At 43.8% G+C, this 19,792-nt stretch overlaps 1 protein-coding gene across 5 annotated transcripts in view; it reads left to right on the top strand.

Annotated features, from left to right (window-relative positions):
• Positions 1-19,792, top strand: part of SYCP2L (synaptonemal complex protein 2 like) — a 176,545-nt gene that overhangs the window by 144,106 nt on the left and 12,647 nt on the right. For all 5 annotated transcript variants that reach the window (XM_083187927.1, XM_083187926.1, XM_083187924.1 and 2 more), the window contains 2 exons: positions 4,408-4,517; positions 5,403-5,497. In XM_083187927.1, coding sequence (XP_083044053.1) covers positions 4,408-4,517; positions 5,403-5,497 — 205 coding nt within the window. The remainder of the gene's footprint in view (positions 1-4,407; positions 4,518-5,402; positions 5,498-19,792) is intronic.

The following is a 19,792-nucleotide window of genomic DNA, read 5'->3' as shown; positions in this document are numbered from 1 at the left end:
GATAGAAAGGGCTTCTCCAGCCGTGCTCATAGAAAAGAGAAATCAATGTCTGAGGCTCTTTTCAATGGTGAAAATTACATATGTGTGAGGGCTGTGCAGAACACAATGAGTTGTGACAGCGTACCTCACTTACTTCGGTAGTGAAAACAAAACATGTATAAAGGTTTCTTTTCCTTAAGAATAACGGAGAGGCGTACCCCTACTCACGATGTTATATGATGTTTTCAAACCTGTAAAGGTTTCTTTCTCTCCTGTAAACCTCCTTAAGGTGTTTGCGGTTTCAGTGCTCCCGAGTGTATAGGAAAAAAATTTCAATGTGATTAAAATATATTCGATAGGTGATGTATTATATAAGTTTATCACCCTGAGGTTTGGAGGCGTACCTTACTCACCCCTAAAATTGGGGGAACAAAGCCCGTAGCGGTTTCTTTTATGGGTAGGTCCCAAAAACTCCCTTTATATATAACCAGAAGGCCAATGTAGGTAGAAAGATTCCAAAAACGTTTTAATTCATAAAAATACTTGACATAAGTCCCATGGGCAGGTCATGAGGAAATATACAAAACATCCACAAAAATAGACAATGTCCACATGAAAAAACAAAAAACCCCAATTTTTTTTTTTAAATTTCCATTTAAAAAAACAATCTTAAAAAGAGCATGACATACATACATCCGCGGTGGTGGCTGTTCACTATCCTCTGGCAGGATCTACGCGTTTCGGTCATGATGACCTTTATCAAGATATCTTGATAAAGGTCATCACGACCGAAATGCGTACGCCTGAAGTGACCCAGTCTCCCGATAAAAATAGAATACTCACCACTTAGAGTACTCAATTCTCTTATAAAAAAGAGACACACATTTATGTAGAATTGTAACGTTTATTTTTTCTGTATTTTTTTCACACGCAATATACCTTGATGTGGCGAACCTTGCTCATTTGAGAATAACATCTAACAAGAAAGGAAAAAGCCCAAATTGAAGAAATCTAAGTATCATCTCCTTTGCGCCATTGACTACTTATCCCTATTGTTTGTATATTATATTGTTGAAGTAAAGGTGTATCTTCAGGGATAGTTATCTTAGGCAGCATTGCGCCTCGCACCAACTGTCACTTGTTGTTCTTTATAAAAGGGTATATGTATACCATCCTTCTATGCCATTGATTAGTGTATCACCACATGGGTATGGGTCATAGGGTTAACACAATTATGGTCGACAGTCCATAGGTTGGCCACTGTTGTCAAAAAGGTTGACATAATAGGTTGACATGAGTTTTTCACGTTTTTTTGTGTCTGTCAACATAGGTCGGCAGGTTACATAGTAGGTGAGGCTGAATAAAGACTTGAAGGTCCATCTAGTTAAATCTATGTTTATAATACTGTTGTTTATCCCTTGTTGTATAGTATGTTCTGATATCTTTAAGACAGATTGATACTTATTTGTACCCATGGATGTTTTTAACCAATAAATGTTTATCCAACCTTATTTTAAACGTATTTATAGTGTCTTCTGACACCACTTCTTCAGGAAGAGAGTTTGACTGCTCTGACTGTAAATACATTTTTTTCTTCTAGATCAGTGGTGGGGAACCTCAGGCTCGGGGGTCGTATGCGGCCCCCGTAGCCGGTCTGAGTCTTCCTCCTAGCCACCCGGCGGCTTTGCCGGTAGTCAAGTATAGGGGACTACTTGCGAGAGGTTGGTAGTTCTTGGGAGATTCCTCTTAATCAACAGCAACCGGAGACTGTCAGTCCTATTCAGTGGCAGCTGCCGGAGCGTGGGATGGCTGCAGCAGGACAATTTGTAAGAACGTTTTTTACATATGGCCACCGAAGGATTTTTTTCACCATACGATTGGCCCTTGGCACAAAAAAGGTTCCCCACCCCTGTTCTAGATGAACAAAATCTTTTTTTCTTCTAATCTAAACTTGTGCCCTCGTGTCATAGATTCCTTTCTAGCAGATGTACGCTGCATAAGTGTACTTCAGGCTTTCCCAACCACGGTCCTCCAGGCACACCAACAGTGCAGGTTTTAGGGATATCCAGGCTTCAGCACAGATGGTTTAATCAGAATCCCTCAGATACTAATTAAGTCACCTGTGCTCAAGCCTGGATATCTACAAAACCTGCACTGTTGGTGTGCCTTGAGGACCGTGGTTGCGAATGCCTGGTGTACTGTGTCAACTCGCTTTGCTTGCCATGCTTCAGACACACTATTATAATCTAACTCTGTCCACTTGGTATGGTAAAGTATGAAAAAAGTCATTAACAGAAACATGGAAAAACTCAACCTTTTTCATGTTTCTACCTATGGTATGTCGACCTATTGACTGTCAACCTTAATTGTGTTGACCTGCCGACAGCATTCCCACCACACTAGGGTGCCACATCCACCTACTTATTGTTTCTCAGTTGATAACGCTTAGAAGGCTGTGTGCTTCCCTTTTCCTGCGCAACAAGTGTTACATTGTTATATTTCTGAAACAGGTACATGTTGCAGCCTATGTTATGGATATCTGGTTTAAAAATTGGTATACTGTAACTCTGTGGATCCAAAACTTTCTTGAATTGTGGCTCCCTAGAGCAGGGGTGGCCAACCGGTCAGAGGTAAAGAGCTGAAAAATATCGGTAGTCAAGCTAAAGAGCCGGCATCATGCGCGCGCGCCAAAAAAAGGGGCATGGTCTATTTTGACCCCTTGGGTGGGTGCGATACAAATATGCCTCCAATAGTGCAGTGCCATATATACATATGCCCCCAATAGGTCCAGATACACATATGCCCCCACGGTGCCAGAAAGCTGGTATGCCCCCACAGTGCCAAAAAGCTGGTATGCCCCCACAGTGCAAAATTCCCAGCAGCAGCACTCACCATTGTTGCTGCTGCTGCCGGGCGGGGAGAGGACAGTCTGGCGTTCCCCTGCAGACCTGTCATGTCACCGAGGGGAGGAGAGCACAGCACAGGACACCACGTGTCTCCTTCCCCCCTCACTTCCCTATGACTGGGCCATCTACTAATCAAAGCTTGCGGGCCGGCTCCTGATTGGCTGCTGGCCCGCGAGCTCTAATTGGCAGATGGCCCAGTCACAAGGATGCACAGTAAGGAGTAGGAGAGATGCGCGATGCGCGCTCTCCTCCCCTCAGAAGAAACATGGGAACGGTGGCAGGCAGCAGTGGGATCAGGAGCCGCACCTTACAAGGGGAAGAGCCGCATGCGGCTCGCGAGCCGCTGGTTGGCCACCCCTGCCCTAGAGTATCATTTATTCATGGCACCATAGGATAAAAGTTTATGGTTAATATTTTTGGATAAGTATATTAAATTAAGTTTGGGCCCGTTCTTTATTGGTGTACAGCTGTGCATCTGATTTGCCCACAAGTTTTATGAGTAGCAGTCATTACCACTGGTTTTGCCTATAACCTTAACTATAAATAATTTGATTTGGTCTTGAACCACCAACATGAATACACTACAACAGCCTCACAGAAGTCCAGGGTGCCTGGGCACATGGTTTGGGAGCTACTGGTATAAACTATTGAGAGGGTATTTGGAAGTTACGGTGGACTAGCAACTTTTGGCCACAACGTGACTCACTACATTAAGAAACAATTCTAGAATAACTACAGTGGTAGCATTAGGATTTGCCAGCCATGTTCTCTTTTGGGAATTTTTACTGGAAGGTGGCTGATGTGTGCCTCCATAGCAGTATACAGCGTTCACTTCATGCCTTTAGTTTTGTGATTTTTGCAGCGTTGGGACACGTCAGTCCTATAACTTTGTAACCATATTGGGGCAACTATGAGGAATACAAACTTCTCCTCTTATGAACCTAATGCTTTATTATGGATTTAAAATGCAATTATAAATTCTCTGCAGCTATCCAGCCATCAGAATTCAGGGGCTTATGGGTGTTTTGAATAAATATATATGTAAAAATTTAGTAACTCAATACATCTTACTACCATCATTTTTTTTTTTTTTTTTTTATTTTATTTGGACATTTAAAAAAAAGATTGGGTATACATTACAAGTTTTTAATAGGATACATATAGGTGAAGTATACAGGTTTACATGTATAATATCAACAAACAAATAAAATAAGTTTATTTAGTAAGAGAAAGTGATTCGAGAAAACATTGAATAACTTGATTTACATGAGAGGGTCATCAACTTGTGAAAAATGTATGGTATATAAATATACCAATGTGCCAACTTGCATTTTTTTTTTATTATTTTTATTAATAAGCATGTCTGTTTTTATTATTATTGTTTTTTAGAGCAGGGAGATTTCTTTATGCATCTTGATGACAGTAATGGATGTGTAGCATACTTATTATGCTGCTGAAGGCTGTATTCAGTATATACACATTTATGTTTGAAACTTCACATTATTTTTGTTCTCTCTTGTAGAAGAAATGACAGATGATTTTCAGTTGGATTCTCATGAACCTGGAAGTGCAGGGTGCAGCTTTATTTCATCTTTCGACAGCTTCACAGGAGAACTTAAAAACAAAATGATGGTAAATAAGATTTATTTCATTGTTGATTTGCAATATGTTCCAATTATGTAAGTGGATTTGGTATATGTTCTACACCTGTATATTTCATATATGTTCTACACCTGTATCTTTTCTTATGAAACAATTTAGTAATGGGAACAAGACAAACTTGCGGGAATAACTATGTCCAGATGCCATGCACAGTATACTGTGCAAGTGAAACGGGTGCAATGTAGTGGTTGCAATAAGGCTAATATTAAGCTAATAACTGTTTATACCTTTTTTTAAACATTTGTCTTTGTGTGTGAGTTTAGTATATTTACCTAGAGGGAATGAATCCCAAATTGTACAGAAGATAGTTACATTGGGGCAAATGTATTAAGCCTGGAAAAGAGATAAACTGGAGATAAAGTGGACATAAGGTAAAAGGAGATAAAGCACCAGACAATCAACTCCCAACTGTCATTTTCAAACACAGTTCATTGGCTGGTGCTTTATTTCCTTTCCCTATATCTACAGTTTATCTCTTCTTCAGGCTTAATGCATCTGCTCCATTGTTTGTTATGGACACTTGTTCTTGTCCTAGTGCGAAGATACCACTAATGGCATACTAGTAGCAATAGCTTACTAGGAAATTAAGATAAATTCAATTCTCTACCTTACTGTAGAAAAGCATACAGTATTTACATTCATCCAAAATATTTTTGCTTTTATTGTTGATGTGGACATCAATGAACTTTTAGGTTTAAATCCTACTTCATATAAACATAAACCACGTTTCTAGTCTCTTGAGTTTTCACAAAATAAATGTGATACACTTGTTACCTTTTTTTTTATCAAATTTTTTTTTAATCTATTTGAAATGATCCTGTATGTTTGATTTAATTTATTTTCCTCTACATTTAGTCTAGATATAAAAACATGGGATCTCGGACTCAGGATGTGCTGTCAACGTCGCACATAAGAGTGTCTAATTTAATAGATCAAATACAACAGGTCAAGTAAGTAATGAGGATAAAGAGAATGAATCCAGTTCTATGGCTATGGGGATTAAAAACATTTATAGCACACAAAATTTGCAAAGCGTAATAGAATATAATGAATTACCAGTCACAGGGCGTGCAGTCTGGAATAAGTAAATCACAAAATTATTGAGGGCGTAACCTAACTGGTCATGGAGTAAGATGTGTGTCTTGCTCTTTATAGTATGTTCAGCCAGTGACTGGCAGAATTCAGACTTGCCTCAGCTTATTCGCTACACAGTGATGGCCTGTTATGTTCTAGGCTGGCTGTGTCTGGGTCCTGCGTTGTACTATGGCCTTGGTATTCTCCTGATGTGGGACCACTATTACTGCTAGACGGTGACTCCTCTGTGTGGGCCACACTGGGGGGGGTTCTCTGCTGGTGCCACTCCCTCACCACTTCTCTCCTGCAATGCTGATTCTCGGCTCTCCTCCCTCTGGCAGGGTGAAGACCAAGGAAGATTCCAGTTATGGGCAACCAATCAGATTCTACCAATTTATCTTCTAGAATGTGCTAAATAAAAAAGAAGCAGAGTCTGATTGGTTACACTTAGCAACAGCCCATCTGAAATAGAACTCCCATCTTAGTAAATAAACCTCTATACATCTATGTTGCTTACTTCCTTCTCGGTCATTGGCTCAGCTGTAATTGATATTTCTAACTCACAAACCATGGCAGCCATTACTCTGGGATATTAACCCATCCCCCAGCTTTTAGACAGATAGTTTTTTCCTCCTAGCTCTACCCACCTTGGGTACATATATCTCCTTCCCCTTCCTCTCCTCTGCCTTTTCATGTCTCAGTTTAGACTAGGTTGTGTAATTTTGTTGCTCTTTAAATGGAGGCTTACCTCATGTCTTCTCGGCTTATGGGCCTCTGTGTAGCTGAGCCAGAGGGGGTGGTGCCCGGGGGAGAGGACTGACGCTGGAGGACGCAGCAGCGGTGACCGGCGCAAGGTATGCACCTCCATTTCAGACAGAAGTGTCTTTTTTTGTTTTTTCTCCCCCCGCCGTGAGTGTAGCATTAGTGAGGCGGTGGGGAAGAGCGGAAGTGTGCGGCAAATGGGCGGAAGTGACGCGACGGTGACCTTGCTAGCACTCACCCTCTGGAGAGGTCAAAGGGCCTTAAAAATGGTGCCGCACACCGCTTTTGCACATCCTGCAGATTCTGTGGCATCAGGGGATCGTGGCTGCAAACATAGATCAGGATAAGAGTCCTTATTTCCCAAAACCATTGAGTGCCTTGGAGAGGTAAGTCCTCATAGAGGCACTTGGTTATTCTATCCTTCTTGTTAGATAGTGATAGGTCCTATGTCTTTTCTTGTAGTGTGTCTTAAGGTACATACACACTGGGTGACTATGCCCAGCGTGTATGGACAGCGATGATTGCTATCATCGCTGGGGTGAAAGCCGCTCATTGCATACACACTGAGCAACTTTCCCCCTGCCCGGCGCCGTCAGTGGGGAGAGGACAGCTTTGCGTAGTGCAATGCTATGCAAAGCCATCCTCAAAGCCCCTCATCTGCTGGTATTACCAGCAGATGAACGGCTTTCCCGGCGATGATGCGGGAGCGCTCAGCAGTGCTCATCGCCTGGGCATACAGTGTGTATGGGCCATAAGACACTGCAAGAAAAAACATTTGTCAAAAAATTGTGAAAACTGTGTTAAGATTTTTCCCACTGAGAAAGGGATTACTGTGGGTCAGGATTGCATGGCATGCTTTTAGTCTCAGTCCAAGTAGATCCTGCAATTTATGGAGTGAATAAAGAAATCCTTTGCTACAAATGAGGAGTTAAGAGAGATACAGGGGTCAAAAAGATCCAGATCACAAACCAGTTTGGATGTGGACTATAGTTTTGATTCACCGGTATTCTTGGTTGATGAAGGGCAACATGATTCAGGTTCAGAATCTGGTAAAATTATAGAAAACGAAAGGTCATTAAATTTAGATATTGTGGTTAATCTGCTGAAGTATATTTACAAGTTAGTGGAGTATAAAGAGGCTGAGCAGGTGGATAATCAAGTTTTTTGAAGACAGATCAAGATAGATTAGATGTTTCCTGCTGCATAAAATGCTTAAAGATTTGATGACGACGCAGTGGCAGAGTATGGACAAAAAGTTTAACAATTTCAAGATAATTGATTGCATGATCCCTATAGATGCAGGGTTTAATCAATGGTGTGGTGTACCGAAGGTTGATGTGGCAGAGTCGGAGGTATCTCATTGGAGGATGGTGCCAATCTGAAAAATGGGATGGATAGGAGAATTGAAAGCTCTTTAAATAAACTGCACAGTGCATCGGCAGTATCACATAAAGCAGGCGTAGCAATTGCGTCCACATCTAGGGCACTAAGGCTCTGGGGTTCCACCATGGCTAATGATCTGCATGAGAAAATTTCAAGGCAGTACATTAAAAAAAAAACCAGCGTGATGATGAAAGCAAGTGAATATATGTGTGAGATGTTGCTTGATGTAGTTGAGTGCACTGTGAAGTCTATAGCGGCAGGCGTATCGGCGAGAAGGGCCATATGGTTACGAACCTGGGCAGCAGATACAAACTCCAAAAATCATTTGCTGTCTTTACCTTACGAGGGATCGCTTCTCTTTGGTAGTAAATTGCAGTCACTGATACAAAGAATGTCTTGTGGCAAATCAGTGAAACTGCCTCAGGACAGGAGACCGCAATATAGGGGTCAGTCTCTTAAACAACAACTGAAAGAAGCAAGGAGCTACAGGCCAGGAAAACAGTATAGTCGATATTTGCCAGGGTCGTCATGGCAGTCCTTCCGTCAGCCTATCAGAAGAGGTTTATTTTTGACCATTACAGTCTCCCCAGAGACAGAGTTAGGTGAAAACTAAGGAGGTTTGCGACCCAGTGGAGAATCTGAACACAAGACAGATGGACACTAAAGGTCCTCTCACAGGGGTACCGTTTAGAGTTCAAAACACTCAAACTACAAGAAGGTTCGTCATATCAAGAAACCCGTCAACGGAAAGAGAGCTCATTGCCTTGCAGCAAATAATTCAAGACATATTAAAGGCAAAAGCAGTGGAACAAGTTCCCTGATAGAGAGAAGGAAAGGGTTTTACTCAAGGATGTTCCTTGTACAAAAAAAGTCGGGCATTCAGAACCATTCTAGACAGTGGCGAAACTATAGCTCTGCAGCTCCCATGGTGGCAGGGAAGCGCAGAGAAAGTGTGGGTGCTGGGGGGGGGGGGGGTTCTGTGGGACTATAGTAATATATCTTACCCTGGCTCGTCTCTTTAATATAGGAGGAAGGGCTGACTCTAGGTGCCCCAAGTGTGCTTATTCAGATGCCAATTTTTGGCACATGATATGGTCTTTCAGTCTTCTGGCACCAGGTCATAACATCTACAGGAGTCCCTCCCGATGCGCTCTCATCCACTGTGTGCCTGTTGGTGGTCTTTGGATTATGACACACAACGATATATAAATAACCTTTTGTATGTTGGCTAAGGTCTGCATAGCAAGGGCCTGGCTGGACCCTAGTGGCCCACTTCTTGCTGCCTGGATTTCTAATCACTAATGACACAGCCTGCCATGAATGATTTGTCTATATGTCCAGACGTGCTAAAAGTAAATATACATGAGTATGGGACAGATGGTTCTCTTCCCGCCCTATATGTGCGGTTTAAACGTGACAATCCTTCTCTGAATGTACTTGCGACCCACACTGATTAGTCATACTGGTAAAATCTGACATGGGCAGTTCACCCAGGCGCGTCACTGCAAATTCGCAATGAGAAAGACTGTCCTCATCCTTCAGATGCATGGTTGGATTCTCAGCCAGGAAAAGAGTCTGCTGGACCCATGTCAGAAGCTACTATTTCTAGGGGTGATGGTGGATACAGTAGCGTATAAAATTTCCCTGTCAGAAGACAGATGCAACAGAATTCAAGCTCTGGCTTCTGTGATACAAATAGAGAAAAGAGTACCTTGTGTTTGGTGTTGCGTCTGCTCAGGATGTTGATGTCGTGCCATGGGAAATGTTGCTGTCATGTTGCGTCTGCTACAATAGATGTCATGCCATGGGGAAGGGGGAGAATGAGAGTACTTCAAAGATGCTTCTTACAATCTGTAAGAGAAGGCACGGAGTTAGATTACAGAATCTGTCTAAATTCCGCTGCAAGAGTCTCTCTAACCTGGTGGTTAGCCTCAGACCTGAAGTTCAGGGAAACATCATTAAGCAACCTCAATATGTGGTGCTCACAACGGACATCAGCGTGACTGGTTGGTGAACACACTTAAAAGGAAGAAATTGATAGGGAACATGGTCACTAGAGGAAGGTCAGATGTCCTCGAACCAGAGAGAGATGCAAACAGTACAGAAAGCCATGATGTACTTCCACTTGAGGGTTCTTTTAGACAATGTAATGATTGTGACCTACTGTATCTAAATCAACAAGGAGGAACCAAAAGTCGAGTACTGTGGGGAGGTCTCAAAGATATTGTTATGGGTGGAACAGAATCTTCTATCTGTTAGCCCTGTATGTACAAGGGGTAAGCAATGTCATTGCAGACACAAAATACTACCAGGAGAATGGGAACTAGACCACCAAGTATTCTCGGAGGTGGTAAGAAATTTGGCAGACCTCAAATAGAATTAATGGGGATAAACCAGAACAGGAAGCTGCATCGGTTCAATTCAAGATGCCATCTCCCTGGGTCAGATGGTACGGACGCTTTTTCCCTAAAATGGGACTTTGAACTGGGGTACACGTTCCCACCTTTTCCTATGATACCTCACACTCTCAAGGTTCTGCAATCTGTCCCAACATTTTTACCTTTAAAATAAACTTTTCTAATACATTTTTACCAGCCCAGTGGGGCGTGTGCACAAAAAAGAAGAAATGAGTTTGATGGAAAAATGAATCTAAACAAATGGATCATTGTTACCTTAAAAAATTATTAGTGATGGAAGGTTTATTCCCCATTTTTCTATATCACCTCAATTGAATTATCAAGAACCTCATCACCATCACTGCTTCACTTCTCTTTTCTGTCCTTCTTTTCTTAGAAAATGGATATTGTACTATTGTAAAATAAATGTATACTTTTTTAAATATATTTTTTATATATTGTTCTATTGATACAATGTTTGTTTCTTCTTCCTACTTAATGGCAGCCTTTACAATGGGTTAACCCCTTCTTCCTAAAGTATAGACAGGTAGATTTTTTCCTAGGATCCTCCTCCTCTTCCTCCTTCCTACATAAGCCAGCTCCTCCCACTCCTCCCTTAGTCTTTTTCCTGTCTCCTCTATTTAGACAGGTAGTGCAGTATAGGTTTGTTATTTTTTATATGTTACTTACGGCTGGCTGGTTTGCAGTCGTCCCTGGGCAGCATGGGAATGGCGGAGCCTTGTATTCCCCTCATTGGTATGCCGGCGGCGATACCTGGATTTAAGTGCACCATGCCTTGCAAAATACGAGCACTATGGAGCGTTCAGCCAGGCAGAAGGTACACTGGCGTCCCCGCAGGTTAGGCAGTAGCGTCCCGTAAGCACATGGGAAGCGGCGTTCTTCCGGGCGGACGCAGCGCAGTGAGGTCACGCTGCATTCCAGACGCGGCGTGATGACGCGTACGTCATAGAGGCGCTGCGTTCCACTGCGCTTTGAATGACTTCCGGCTATGGGTTAGGTAAGGAGCCGGAAGTCGGTTGCACGCTGCGGCAGCAGCAGCAGTATATATAGCGCTAGTTTTTAAACTAGCATGGAGGTGCATACAGTGCATTGTGACACTGCCATTCTGGATGATATAGAGGAAACCTCTCAGAAGCTGCCAACATTGCTGCCCAGGTAGGTCCTCGCAGAGGACTGGTTATTAGCAAAGAGTTTATTTTTTCTTATGATAGTTAGTAAGGGTTTTTTCTATTTTTCTTTTTTATTGTAGTGTGCCTCCTGCACCTAGGAAGAAGCTGTACAAAAACAAATATGTGTCTAAATCCTGTTTATCATGTGATAAAACTTTATCTGGAGATTCAGAAGAGGCATTGTGTGTGCACTGTTCTAAGCAGGGAGATACAGAACTGTCAGTTTCAGATCAGTTAAATAACATGATGGATTGGATGAAGAAAAAATTTGTATCTAAAGAAGAGTTTAATAAACAAGAGGTCTAGGTTGCAGACTAGCCTTAGCTATGATGAAGACCTAGCACAAAATTTAGTAGAATTAGTATTAAAGAATTTGTATAAAGCATTACATTTTAAAGAGCCTGTCAAGTCAGAGACAGATGTGTTATTTGAAGATAGAGGAAAGAAGAAAAGATGTTTCCCGGTGCATAAGGTTGTAAAGGATATAATAACGAAAGAATGGCTCAATACGGATAAAAGAGTGGGTACATTTAAGTGGTTAGACCGTATGTATCCGGTACAAGATGAGAAATTCCTCAAATGGTGTGCCATTTCAAAGTTAGACGCAGCTGTAGCTGAACTGTCTAATAGAACAACTATCCCGTTAGAAGATGGTGCATCACTGAAGGACCCAATGGATAAAAGAATGGAGAATGCATTCAAAAGATTGCATATAGCAAGCTCCCATATCCATGAAAACTGGAGTTGCGGTTGCATCAACGTCCAGAGCCCTTAGATTGTGGTGTGGAGCATTGCAGGATGACCTTCAGGAGAAACCTCCTAGGGATCAAATCATAAAAAAGTTAACACATATACAGATGGCAGTCGAACACATGTTTGAGGCATCGTTAGATGTTATTGATTATGCAGCAAAAGCTGTTACATCAGGAGTTGTGGCTCGAAGAGCGTTGTGGCTTAGGGCCTGGGCGGCAGACTCCCATTCCAAAAATCGATTGGCGATGTTACCTTATGAAGGCTCGTTTTTATTCGGTACCAAGTTGGATGCTATGATACAAAGAATGTCAGGGGGAAAGTCGGTGAGGCTCCCTCAGGACAAGAGAGGAAAATTTGGGAGTTTGTACTCAAGACAGAATTTCAGGCAAGCGAGGTCATACAGACCAGGTCGTCCTTATAGGGACAGATACGCTCCAGCAACCTCCAGAGCATTTTTTCGTCAGTCAGCTAGAAGAGGTTTTCAGAAGCAATGACTGTCCCGCCCACATGGAATCCCTACCAGTAGCAGGGAGATTACAAAAATTTGTAAATATATGGACCCAGTCGGTTCAAGACAAATGGGTTATAAACGTAATAGAAGAAGGATATCACTTAGAATTCCTTACAAGACCAAGAATGAGTTAATTTTTGGTTTCAAGACTTCCAGTACCCAGAGAGGAGAAAGAAGCTTTAAAGGAAAGTTTAAAATGATTGATAGACTCGAGAGCAGTCGAGAAAGTCCCTCTGTCAGAAAGAGGTTCGGGGTTCTATTCCCGTTTATTCGTCATAAAAAAGGTGTCCGGAGGATTCCGAACTATCCTAGATTTGAGAAAACTGAACAGAAACATGTGGAAGAAGAAATTCCATCTGGAAACAGCAAAAACAATCCTTATGTGTCTAAGGCAAAAGGACTATCTAGTATCCATAGATCTAAAGGATGCCTATTTCCATGTTCCCGTTCGAGAAGCAGACCGAAAATATCTGAGATTTTGTGTCAGAGAGGAGCACTTCCAATTCACATGTTTGCGGTTCGGCCTGACGTCTTCACCAAGAGTGTTCACGAAAGTTCTGGTAACCCTAATAACATGTCTCAGAAGAAAAGGCATCATGATTTGGGCCTATCTGGACGACTTACTAATATCAGGCTGATCAAAAGAAGAAGCAATAAAAGCATCAGAACAAGTGATACAGTTTCTGCAAGATCACGGTTGGCTCATAAATTGGGACAAAAGTCATCTAGTACCGTCACAAAGTATACAGTTCCTGGGGATAAAAATAGACACCATAAAATTCGAAATCTCATTATCCGAAAGAAGGTGCGAGAAAATCCAGGAGCTATTACAAGTGGTCCAGTCAAGGAGATACGTCCCATTAGGAGTGGCTCTAAGTCTGTTAGGAATGATGGTTTCGGCCATCGACATTGTACCTTGGGCAAGGTGGAAAATGAGGCCGTATCAGTGGGCTCTTCTAAAATACTCAAGAGGTCAGTTAGACATGGACAAAATAATAGAAATTCCTTATTCGGTAAAGGAATCACTGCTATGGTGGGAAAGCAATCGCCTGAGTCAAAGAACTTCTTCACTTTTAAGTCCGCAATTCAAAGTCATCACAACAGATGCGAGCGCAAAAGGATGGAGGGCGCATTTCTTTAACATAAACTGCGAAGGGCTGTGGTCCCCACAAGAAGCAGAATGTTCGTCCAATCTAAGAGAATTAAGAGCAGTATGGCGTGCAATCGAAAGCTTTCAGGAAGAAATCAGAGGAGCACATCTTCGTATCTTCTCAGACAACGTTACCACGGTAACGTACATTAACCATCAAGGGGGTACGAAGAGTGCATCACTAATGTTAGAAGTAAAGAACATCATGGAGTGGGCCATGGACAACTTACTCTCGATATCAGCTCTTCATGTTCCAGGAAAACAGAATCAGGTAGCGGACTTTCTAAGTCGAAACAGCATCATTCCAGGAGAATGGGAATTGGACGAGGTGGTTTTCCAGGCTATAGTGGAGCGATTCGGACAACCCGAAATAGATCTAATGGCAACTTCCATGAACAAGAAACGTCCAAAATTCTTTTCAAGATACCCAGCCTGGGGTTCGTCAGGAGTGGATGCCCTGTCACAGAGTTGGCAGTTCAGTCTGGGTTACGTGTTCCCTCCGTTTGCATTGATCCACAGAATATTGAAGAAAGTCAGAGAAGAACAAGCAGAAATCATTATTGTCCTTCCATACTGGCCGAGACGGGCCTGGTTTCCGGTAGTGGTGGCATCCCCATTCATGTTGCCCCTGATACCCAACCTCCTGAAGCAGGGACCAGTGTATTATCAAGAACCGGAGGAATTACATTTAATGGCTTGGAAATTGAGAGACAGATTCTGAAGAATAAGAATTTGTCATCAGCAGTAATTGACATCTTCCTGCAAGCAAGGAAGAAGGTGTCGTCAAGTATTTATTATAGAATTTGGAAAATTTGTGCGGAATGGGCAAAAGACAAATGTGATTTCATGAAAGCCGGAATTCCTCAGGTATTGAGATTCCTTTGTGATGGTTTTCACAGAGGCTTGGCAGTGGCTACTTTAAAGGTGCATATCTCTGCACTAAGCGTTCTATTGGACATGAGACTTGCAGATCACGGGTTAGTAAGACCGTTCTGTCAAGCTATTAAGAGACTACGTCCAAGAATTAAATCAATTGTTCCTCAATGGGATCTTAATTTAGTGCTGAATGCCCTTATGTTACCTCCATTCGAGCCTATGGATAGATGCAAATTAAAGTTTCTAACATGGAAAATTGTCTTCCTGGTGGCGGTCACATCAGCGAGGAGAGTAGGAGAACTTCAAGCCCTATGGGCAAAGGATCCTTACTTAAAAAAATGTCATGATCATTTGGTGCTCAGAACAAATCCAGCGTTTTTGCCGAAAATAGTATCATTTTTTCCTTAATCAGGAAATTGTCCTACAATGTTTTTTTTTTTTCCAAACCCAACAAATGAGAGCGCAAGGAATCTTCATATGTTGGATGTCGTCAGATCCATGAAGATATAGCTGGACAGGACGAAGAATTTCAGGTCAACAGATTCATTATTTGTTGTCCCTTTGGGTGCGAGGAAAGGACTCACACCATCAAAACAGACCATTGCAAGGTGGTTGAAGGAAACCATTACATTTGCATATAAAAAGGTTGGTCGTCAAGTTCCGAATATCATTAAGGCACACTCGGCTAGAGCAATGTCAGTATCATGGGCGAGAGAGGAGAATGTGTCGGTAAGAGACATATGTCAAGCGGCAACCTGATCATCTGTTCACACGTTTTCCAGGCACTATGCACTGGATGTTGCAAGGGACCAGTTCGGTGGAAAGGTCCTAAGTCAGGCCATGGAATAAGGCTGGGGTAGCCAACCCTAGTCCTCGAGAGCTACCAACAGTGCATGTTTTGCAGGTCTCCTCACAGAATCACAAGTGAGCTAATTAGCACCATCTGTGTATCTTTTAAAATGTGTCAGTGATTAATGAGTGCAGCAGCTAGGTTGCCTGGAAAATGTGAACTGTTGGTAGCTCTCGTAGGCTAGGGTTGGCTACCACTGGCCTAAGGTATAGTATTCCCTCCCAATTTTCTGCTTTGGTACATCCCATTGTAAAGGCTGCCATGAAGTAGGAAGAAGAAAACAACGGATTATGCTTACGATAATTCCTTTTCTTCGGAATACTTCATGGCAGCCCATAATTATCCCTCCCTTATTTGTTTTTGGTACTTGTTTCCTATCTGGGCGCCCGCTACGTTAATTGCGCACCATGCTATTCTCCGTATAAAAATCGGATCGCATCGGATACCACAAATGCACATACACGATATTGAACGATGCGATGCGATTTTGTTCCCGCTTTTATGGTTGGCCCATAGGATATATAGGAACCCCCCCCTGATGGTTTAAAATGCGCCTCCATTGTTAACGCCACCCCAGTATTGACGTGAACCCGAAGCGTGGCGAGCGCAGCGGTACGCGTCCTCCGACTTTTTCATACCCCCACTATCCACGTCGGCGTGGAGTTGAGAATAGAATAGTGCAGCGAGCCACCGAGCCCGAAGCGTGGCGAGGGGACGAGGATACTTCACAGGTATCCGTGTCCCCTCGCGGGCTTCACAGGTATCCGCGTCCCCTCGCGGGGCTCGCCACGCTTCGGGCTCGGTGGCTCGCTGCGCTCGCCACACTTCTATTCTCAACTCCACGCCGACGTGGATAGTGGGGGTATGAAAAAGTCGGAGTACGCGTACCGCTGCCCCTCGCGGGGCTCGCCACGCTTCGGGTTGACGTCAATACTGGGGTGGCGTTAACAATGGAGGCGCATTTTAAACTATCAGGGGGGGGTTTCCTATACAAATCGTGGGTTTGCGGGGTTATTACATTGAAATCAATGTAAAATCGGGTCTCAGGGACCATTTAACATTGATTCCAATGTAAAAATCGGGTTGATTGCGTCACCGCATGCGATACGATCCGATTTCAAATGAAATCGGATCGGATAGCATCGTATGCCATCGTACATCATCGAGTACCGAATCCAATGCGATGCGATCCGATTTCATTACGGTGCCGTACGTAGAAAACCTGGGCGCCCAGATAGGAAACAAGTACCTTGTTTTTTTTTTTCCTAGGATCTATGTAGGAAGGAGGAAGAGGAGGAGGATCCTAGGAAAAAATCTACCTTTCTATACTTGAGGAAGAAGGGGTTAACCCATTGTAAAGGCTGCCATGAAGTATTCCGAAGAAAAGGAATTATCGTAAGCATAATCCGTTGTTGTTTGTAGAAAAAAATCTTTTGCCCCTGATGAAGTCTTTTCAGACGAAACGCGTTGGTTTTCTCTGATATGCAATCTTGATTGAAGATCATTGTTTATCCTGTTTATCCCGTGCCGACATTACAAATATTTTATAAATAAAACAAGATTAGACATTTACTTCCTTTTGTCTCACTGGATTGCGGATTTTATTACTAGATATAATATTTAAATTGTAGGTGCCAAGGGGAAGGGGCTGACCACGGCAGCGCGTGCGTAGAGAGGCGTGTCCTCCTCCCCCCTGGTCCTCCGGTATGCGCTGACCGCACGCCCAACCTCGGCTCCAGTATGGTTCTTACATTGCTACCCTTGTCCTTGCGGCCGTCATAAACATCATTGTGGAAGCCTCTGTTGGTGGTCGTTTTGGAGAGGGGATCCTGGTGAGACTCGTCTCCCCGAGCGGGTTCCGGCGGTGTGGCTCAGCGGGTGACGTCATCGAACGGCGCCGGAGTACCCAGACGCGCGTCCCGGAGATCAAGGTGACCAGCGTGTGGTGCCAGAGAGAGAGGGTTCACCAGCGGCCGGGGATCAGCAGATCAATTGCAGCGAGCTGGACCTGTGCCGAATGCTGTGAGCAGTAGCTCTGAATCCGGAGGACACAAGGACCGTGAGTTTGGTATTTTGAGCTGTACCTTGGTTTTGAATAACGCGGCTTTCAACTTTTACTAACACCGGCTGGACAGTGTATTTAAGACCGCTGCTTTATTAACCCTCGCTAATCCCGACTAATTTGCTAACCTAACCCTAGGAGAGCATAAGGGGTTAAGGTAGTTTGGGAGCGTTGCCTGGTTGGAGGGAGCCGTGCTACTGCGGGGACTGTGTACAAAACCCTAATCTTGTGAGTCACGCTGTTCCCTCTGTCTATTTGCTCCATTAACTGTGCCTGCTTGGGGCTGCTCGGGACTCTACGGGCCTGACATATCTTACTTCTTGTTGTGAAATTGAGTTCCCTTTATTTGTGGGGAGTCTTAAAAGCAAGAAATAAGGAGAAGGGAAAAGAAAGAAAAAATGGGCAAAACTGGTCAAAACACAGCTGCCGCCAGACTAGAAAAATTTGCCCGGACACAGGCGCAGTCTGGGTCTAGCTCCCAGACTACTACACCATCGCCTTCTCCAGTAAAAGCCGGTAATGTGCAACCTCCCACGGAAGTAACACTCCAACAGGTGCTGGAGGCGATTAATAAGTGTGAGACCCGGTTAGCCGACCAATTGGGCAAAGTGCAAATAGATATTTCCCTGATCCGGCAGGATGCCGAAAAAACAAGAGAAAGGGTAACAGAGGTGGAAGGTCGGGTCTCGCAGTTGGAAGACCAGGTTACCCCGTTGGGAGTACAGGTGAAATTAATCACCGCTCAGGTTGGTGATTTAAGGCAAAGGCTCACAGACATGGAAGGCAGACTCAGACGAAGTAATGTTCGCTTTCTGGGCTTCGAGGAGAGGGTGGAAGGGAGGGAGCCAGAAAAATTTTTGGAGGAGTGGGTGATTAAGACCTTCGGCAGAAGTGCCTTTACTAATCAGTTTGCAATCGAACGGGCCCACCGTATACCTGGGCGACCACCCATACCCGGGGCACCTTCCCGAACTCTCATTGCAAAATTGTTGCACTTTAAAGACCGGGACACTCTTTTAAGGCTGGCTAGGGAAAAGCCGGACTTAAGTTACGACGGGAAGAAGATCTCCTTGTACCCAGACTATCCCTTGGTAGTACAGAGGGAAAGAATGAAATTTAAAGCAGTTAAAATGCGCTTACGGGAACTGGGTATCCAGTTTTCGATGATTTACCCCTCAAAATTGCGAGTTGTAGCGGATGGTGTTTCTAATTTCTTTAACTCGCCAGGGGATGTGGTGGAGTGGCTTGACCGCTTCCATTCAGGGAGGCGTCAGGTTTCGGTTAACTAGCTCTGGTTGGGGCTGGTAACAATTGCACCTGCATAAATGTCTTGACGTGGGGTCTGCTAGGTATAATGTTGGGATATAATTTTGACGAGTAAGAGTGACCGGGGACGGACTGGGGGGGGGGGATCTCTCTTGTGGTCTGAATGCGTAGGGCCCCAAAAGAGAGGGCTCGGGGGTGGGGACAGGGGTATAGGTATGTCAGGGGGAGGACATATAGGGTGGGGGGGTGGGTGGGGGGGTTGTTTGTAATGTTTGTTATTTATTGTTGTGCGTTGGGGCCGGCCACCCCTTTTGGTAATAGAAGGTATGCCTCGTTTTTGGTTCTACATAGTCCGTTTAGGACTAGTGTCATCAATGCTTTCTTGGAATGGGGACACGAATTTTATCTTGGAACGTGAGGGGTCTGAACGACAGAGTCAAGCGGGCAATTGTCCTAAAGCAATGTAAGGCATATGAGGCAGACGTTATCTGTCTCCAAGAGACTCACCTTCAAGGTGAGAGAGTAGCGCTTTTAAAGCGTCCCTGGATTGGCTCTGCCGTTCACGCCCCGTTTACGAATATGTCTCGTGGTGTCTCAATACTGTTCAGGAAGTCTCTTGCCTTTACCCTGGGCGCCAGTAAAATAGATCCTGGGGGTAGATAGATATTTCTGGAAGGACAAGTGGATCTAACCAGGATATGTATTCTAGCCGTGTATATCCCGCCGCCATTTGCGTATGACATACTTAGAGAGGCTGTAGAATTTGCTGCCAACTTCCCACACTCGCACACGATCTGTCTGGGGGATTTCAATAAAGTGCTGCAATCCCATTTAGATAGATCAAAACCCAATCCTCAGGGTACCGACGAAGGGAAGAGATTTCGGGATTTTGTACGGAAGGTCGGTTGGTGGGACCCCTGGCGGCTCAGGAATCCGGATCGAAAACAATTCTCCTGTTACTCAGAATCGTAT

Source organism: Crinia signifera, chromosome 5 (assembly GCF_055691185.1).
Source record: "Crinia signifera chromosome 5, ASM5569118v1, whole genome shotgun sequence".
NCBI lineage: Eukaryota > Metazoa > Chordata > Amphibia > Anura > Myobatrachidae > Crinia > Crinia signifera.
The sequence above is the reverse complement of the archived record's forward strand: the minus strand, read 5'-3'. Positions and strand labels throughout refer to the sequence as shown.